This window comes from Electrona antarctica (genome assembly GCF_951216825.1).
Source record: "Electrona antarctica genome assembly, chromosome: 7".
NCBI classification, from domain to species: domain Eukaryota; kingdom Metazoa; phylum Chordata; class Actinopteri; order Myctophiformes; family Myctophidae; genus Electrona; species Electrona antarctica.
The window spans coordinates 42,858,108-42,865,148 of NC_136812.1; the positions used below are offsets into that span (position 1 = coordinate 42,858,108).

A 7,041-nucleotide genomic window follows, 5' to 3' on the forward strand; every position below is an offset into this window, starting at 1 on the left:
TAATGCTCTCATTGCACCCCTCCTACACATAAAAGCATTTCTTAGTGCAGGGTCAGAGCGTTGAGCAGGTAAGAGATTTATTTTCTTGGTCAAGGACACATTGACCGTGCTAGACACATCTCTGTATTCTGTAACTAGCCACCATATGACCCTGTCACCCAAGATCTGGCAATCGTAGTTGGCAGTTGGCACAAATGGTCAACGTGTTCCTCACTGACTTTGGGTTTCATGTGAGTTAGCCTGAAGTAATTATTTTGCAAGGCATTGTAAGCATTGTATAATGATTTATAGTGTATCCACCCAATGTCTCACAGACTCAAAAGGGAGAACGGAGAACCTAAAATATTCACATTGTACTGACAGAACCACTACATATATTTTAACATTCATTACATAAGTTCATAAGGTTGCATCATCACTATTAACTACAGAAATGACAACTAACTGTACATCTACCACAAATATAAATAAATAATTCTTACACTTTTCATCAATATACTGTAATATTCTACAATTGGCTCCAGTTCTGAGTTTATGCTTCAACGTCAGATTGATCCCTTTTTTGTCTTTTACAAAAGTTGTATTTCAGATGGCAATGATAATAAAAACTAGTCTCAAGTGATTTACAGCCCCTCTTATTTGAGGTACATTCATGAAAAGTCAAGTCAAGTCAAACATCAAGGTATCATTAAAGTTGCCCTTGATTTTGTATGTTGCAGCTCAGAGACTTCAAACTACAGTATAATGTTTTTCCCCACTTGCCCTAGTCTTTATTTATTGTTTATTATTTTACATATTTATTGGTCTAGGGGAGCTTGGGTCAAACTTAGGTGTTTTATAGGTTGTAAATATTACAGTATAATACTGTGCTGTGCATGCACTTTTTCAAATGTAGACAATGTATTTTAAATACTATTTGCTTAGTGTCTGGGCCCCTATTCTTAAGCTTCAGATAGCTTATCAGGGTGTCCCATTTCACATATCTCAAGTAGGTCTTTTATGAATGTACTTGTATTTTAACTTTTTTGTATGAATAAACAGAACTGTAAGATGGAAAAGAACCAGAAATGCACCTTTGAGTATGCTTATACAGTTTTCATCCATTTCCAAACGGATTCAACAGAACAACCATTGATGAGATCCATGTGGTGGATAGATTTTTTTAGAAAAAACGCAGACAAAGTGACGTTTCCTGGCACCTTTATGACCACTGTTTCTAATTATACCACGTTTGGTACTGTAGGTCTGTGTTGTACCAAATCCCCCCCCGGGGGACATTGATTCTGACAGTCTGGGACAGGAAGTGACCAGGTCACCAGTCTACATGCTGGTGGTAAGGTGACTTGAGAATGGAATGTGTTTCGAGCTAAACACAAATAAGTGCACATGGGGTAGGTTTGGCTGGTTTGACTAAAACAGCAGCAACAGACAATACTTTGTCTCCTTGTTGCACAATATCCGTCCGCGGGCAAGGCAGGAAACAGTTCTCTTCCCAGGCTCATTTTCAGAAAGCATTGTCTTAGACAACTTTCTTGTTTGTATCCTGAAACAAACAAATACAACTGACCATTTGCTGGATCCCTCTCAGGATCTACTGTAATCTACCTTTTAAGCATCTCACCTGGTGCTCTTGTCCAGAGCAACTTACACAGCAAGTGCTTCTATTCCTGGCTCATACATTTGCACTTGCATTTCAATCTGAAATGTTAACTTAACGCATGCAAATGTTAACTTTCCTCCGCAAACCCAGCTAGGTGAGAAGACTACTCAGCTTGTGGTTTCTGAAGGCCATTGGCTTCCGTGTTCGGGTTGTTGAGGGCATCCATGGCTGTCTGATGCTCCTTCTGCTCATCAATAGAGCAGTTGGACACAGCGTTGGCCACCATGCAAAACTTGCGGAGCAGGATCTCCCTGAGGAGAAGGTAGACCCAGGGGTCCAGGATCTGATTGAGGGAGGCCAGGCGGATGGCAGCGAGGAAGAAGTTACAGTCTAGGTGGATGTCCTTGCTCAGGGCGAGGGAGGAAGAGGAGGAGGTGGGGGAGTGCAGTGACTTGCAGTGATGGGAGGAGGTCTGGGTGGAGATCATGCTCAGCATCAGCACCTTTGAGTGAGAAAGGTAGGGACAAACATTGGAAGAGATTGTAACAGAAAGTTCATGGTTGGTAATGGTAGGTTGTTTTTTGTTTTTACATAGAGACATACTGTATTTGTGAAATTGACTTTGTCACACAACCCTTTCAACTACAGTCACCTGGCAAAATGGCCATATTTTCAGTTGAAAAATGTGTTGACCAATACTGTCATTTTTGTTGCGTGCTGCTATGTTGGAAGCATCAGCATGAGATGATAATTGCAAGTTCTATAGGGACTTGTGTTTGATTTGCATGTAGGCACAGTATGTATAACCATATGTTATTGTCTAATTACCATATGGTCTCTAATCTCTATATCATAAGGACCCACTATACAGACATAAAAACAAAGCACAATATAATGAATGTACTTCAAGAACTACATGTGAATAGATCTTCATGTTTTTAAGCTGTGGTTAGGCCCAAACCATTACTTTTACAGAGATTCACAGTAGCTCTGGTCCCATTAAACACACAGTTGCATTGGATTATGTTATGGGTACCGTCATTAATGTTAAGAAATCTAAATCATTTTAATGATGTGTGACTTTTCAAATATGCTACAATAAATACATAGTTAATGTGACTTGCAGATATAGGTCTGGTCAAGCCATTGCCTGTAAAGTTAAGCGGGGGAAAAACGAAAAAACTATGTTCTATCTATTATTCACATATTTGATCAGTATTGACTTTATAGGCACTCTCTTTAATTATGTTGTTTATTTTATTATTTTATTTTTCAGTTTGTGACAATGAGTCATCTATCTCAGTGGCCACGCTGCCAGGAACAAAACAGTGAGTATTGTCATATGCCATTCTGTTGATAGTTTACACATTCACTTCACCAGTCCTGTGGTTTCTATTAATATCCTGTGGGACTATTACATGTATGTATGACTGACAGCATATGAGCTCATAACACACTGTGCAGACCCCCCAAACAGGACTCAGCTAAGTGGATTCGCATAATGGCAAAACAGCCTCTCAAAGGAAGCATGCAGGACTGTGTGTGTGTGTGTGTGCGTGCGTGCGTGCGTGTGTGAGAGAGAGAGAGAGAGAGAGAGAGAGAGAGAGAGAGAGAGAGAGTGTGTGTGTGTGTGTGTTTGATGGGGGGGGGGGGGGGGTGCAAGTGCAAAGCTAGCTTAGTTAATTGCCTAATAAAACTATTCTGTCCATAAAGCAGCTCTTAATTTTGTCTCGATGCTATAGGCTATAGCAACCTGCAGCTCAAACTGGTATAAGTGGCTGCCACAAACAGTCTGTGACACATTGTGATGTGATAGCCACCAGACAATGAAATCTATTGCAGACGCACTGACCTCTAGTTTGTGAATCATGAGTAGGCTTATTAATCGCCATGCAGCAGAGCAGTGTCACTGACATTTACGCACCATAGTTCAAACATCAGCCATTTATTTTTATGTGATTCTGTATCGATTATATACATTGAGAAGTGAAATATCCTTATATCTTTGCAATAGCATGGCGTCTTATTGTTTCTATCATGCAGGACTAAGTCAAGAAGATATGTAGACACTATCGCGTATGGAACCTACCAGTAAAGGAGCCCAACATATGAGCAAGACGCACATAATTCCCATCAGCTGAATGACAGTCTCTGTGGTGAGTCGTTCCCACTGTTTAGAGGACTGAGAAGTGCCAGATTTGGTTTTGCAACGAACCACTAATCCACGTATGGTCACTACGTTGCAGGAGAAAGTTACAAGCAGAGAGAAAATCCCAAGCACAGCGAACGTGATGGCGAAAAACATATTGCCCGATACTTCTCTGTCCCCGGTGTTTATGAAGCACCAGGTGCCCGGCCATTGCAGCGTGTACTTCCCGACACCTGCCACGGGTAACAACGCAAAGAGAAACACAAGACACCAGATGACCGCCAAAGTCTGCTTGGTCACAGATGTCTTCATGTGATTGGAGTACCAGTGCGGACTTGTTATCGCCAAAGCCCTCTCAATGGCCATGGCACTGGCCAGGAAAAGAGGAAACAGGCCGAAAGTTGTCATGACCACGCCGAAAAAAGCGCACAGTCTGCCCGAGGGGTCGATGCGTTCCCATTTTAGGCCGGCTCGGTAAACTGATATAACTATTGGACTTGTCAGAAGCTGTCCGAAGAGATCTGTCAGCGCCAACGATCCGATGCAAAGCAAGAAAGACCTTTTACGCAGATTCTCCTTCTTCCTGTAAGACATATACACCAATATGAGAGCTAGAGAGTTCCCCACCATGCCCGTGATCATCATAGTAATTGGGAAACCAACCGAGACCGATCCGCAAATGCCACTTTTGGTGGCATTGCTGTCGCGTAACGGTTTGGAGACGTTAGTGTCCAGCATCTCTCCCAGCGGACTTTGCAAAGTGTGCAGGGAGTCACAGTTTTCCGAAGTCATCCTCTCGTTGATGATAAGCTTATACACAGCAGCACATGTCCACCGTACGAGTCCCACATGCTCCAGTCCTCCAGACCAAGTTGCTTCAGCAAAACTGTTGCGCGTAAAAGCGCGTCAGACCCTTTTAAGCACTGGAGGCGGGACTCCTTGGATGCGTTGCGCCCAGGGAATTATAAATGCGTTGCGAAACGGTTCCGTATATTTCAACAGTTGAGGGGTATAGCATCAAAATCATTTAACCACTTTAACCCTAAATATATCCGTTATTTGATAATAACCGATCTACAACGCATGGCAATGTGATCTTGTCTGACTGGGTCTCTTGTGACGTGTGGTGAGCTTGTAGATCGGCTAGCTATTTTCAAATCATCTTAAAGAAAATGTGAATAATTTGGAACATTTTAACAAAACAAATTGATTTTGGTCTGCGCCCCAAAAGTAGATACTAGGCTACATATTAATTTGGGGGTCCATTGACATATGGAAAAGTTTGATAACCATATTCAGATTCAGTAGTAAAACACGCACGCTTGCGTTCACTCAGTCACGGGTGATGTTGTGGGTTCAAAAAGGACAGTATTGCAGCACGTGGATTAATTTCAATTGCTGAGATTAAATTTAATAAAAACCTTTCTGAGGTAGTTTATTCAACCGCACCATAAAATAATCAACTTGTAGTCAGGTGAGGTGACGGATCACATCAGGTGAATACAATGTCTTATAAAATGAAGCGAAAATCAAACTGCGCATGTTGCTAATTAATTTATCATTAGTAGGCCTATCCTACATTATGGTTAGCCCGCCTACTAAAAGCCTACATTATTCTTTTTCAAAATGTCATATAGTAGGCCTTCCTTCTTACAGAACAAAATAGCGATGGTTATTTTCTGGAGAGAATAAGCCTGTAAAAGGTGCTGTGTGATTTATTATATTCGTTATATTTACATAGCCTATTTATGTTTTTGCTGAATAAAACGATATCGTTGAATCAATCAGTGCTAGGTCTCCAGTTTCTCCACGCGTCTCTGTCCACTCTAACAGAAAATACAATGGTGGCCCACCAAATTCATCCCAAAACGGAGAAATAACTTTCATCTGCCCATTCAATTTTATAGGCTAGGCATATCCCGCGTATTACATTGCCACATGTTTTGTGTTAGCTCATTTTCTTGTTTCAGAACTTCCCATTCCAGTTGCAGTATGATGGGGGGTAGGCTATAAACGACAAAACTACTTTTGGGGGGCTCATATCCCGCCTCAAAAATAAGTTTGTCCCCGAGAGGGCTATATACCTACAGGCTGCATGCATTGTGTATGATATAGGCATATCCATAGATCGGCATCACCATGCACCATCACCATGACATGTCAAATACAAATATGGGAACTTGATTCGATGTGCGCTCAGTTTTCCCCTCCATTATTTTGTCGTGCACCTGTGCTCTAAACTGCCCTGCACTAGACCCTACTTCAGCTACAGAAAAGCCAAATTCATCTCCTGTCCCAGGCTTACTCATCTGCCTCCCCTCTAGCCTATTGGGTGTAACAAGTGCCACCTCTCGACAAGAACGAGAAAGGCAAGACATTATTTGACCAGAGCTGTAGTAGTGTATAGGGTGTAAGAGGGTTTGGCTTGAGTTGTCAACGACCATAAACCTACAGAAAAATATTAATACTTGACTTAATTTTTATGCGTCAGTTTTATAATCGTTTAACAGTTAAACATTTTGCCTTATATTGGTTGATAATGGTACCCCAACTTTCAGCAGCTGTCACAAAGTTTCCCAAGGGAGTTGGGTTGGAACAATTTTTTCTGTGATAACACATCTGTGAAGAAAGCTAGTGGTAAGCATTTTGTTCCCAGATTTTCCACAATTTAAGGTAACTTTACCTAACTATTTGCGTTTTGTTTTATTAAAAAAAACTCAACAAATAAAATATGTATATTTCTAATACATTTGTCTTGATATTTAGGCATTAATTATATAACTATCAGTTATTTCTTATTAAACTAGTCTCTGGATGTGTGCACATACATTGAGCCTGTCAGAAATCGCAAAAAAGTGTTAACAAGTTTTAGTGGTTGATCATGGCTTGGGAATAAAATGGGCTCTTGACCTTGAAAAGGTTGGTTACCACTGGTTTAACTTGTATGTTGTCAGCTGTTGTACCATGGCCTCGTCTCCCCACCCTTAAACAATGAGTTAATAACCTTAGGATTGTACAACCCATCTCTCAATAAGGCTCAAGAAAATCAGGGATGCCGCCCGCCCCCGATAGGCTACAAACATACGTCCCAACATGATGTGGTTAATGACTTATGACACCTAAACGCACATATGAAAACAATGCAAATATACAAATCAAATTGTGCACCACAGATCCTTATTACCAATAATCATTATGACAATATTAAGTAAATCATAATCAGGCTTTTTCAACTTGGCCATACATTAAGCCCCTTTTTGGGACATAATACAGAAATGTTAATAACAGAAAA

General features: G+C 40.9%; 1 protein-coding gene across 1 annotated transcript; it reads right to left on the reverse strand.

Moving 5' to 3' along the window:
* Positions 1 to 878: 878 nt before the first annotated feature.
* ptger3 (prostaglandin E receptor 3 (subtype EP3)) lies at positions 879 to 4,541 on the reverse strand (the record flags this gene model as incomplete). Its single annotated transcript, XM_079506418.1, has 2 exons — positions 879 to 2,102; positions 3,690 to 4,541. The coding sequence occupies 2 exons, from the start codon at positions 4,539 to 4,541 to the stop codon at positions 1,764 to 1,766; spliced, it is 1,191 nt and encodes a 396-aa protein (XP_079362544.1). The 3' UTR covers positions 879 to 1,763.
* Between the last annotated feature and the right edge of the window lie 2,500 nt (positions 4,542 to 7,041).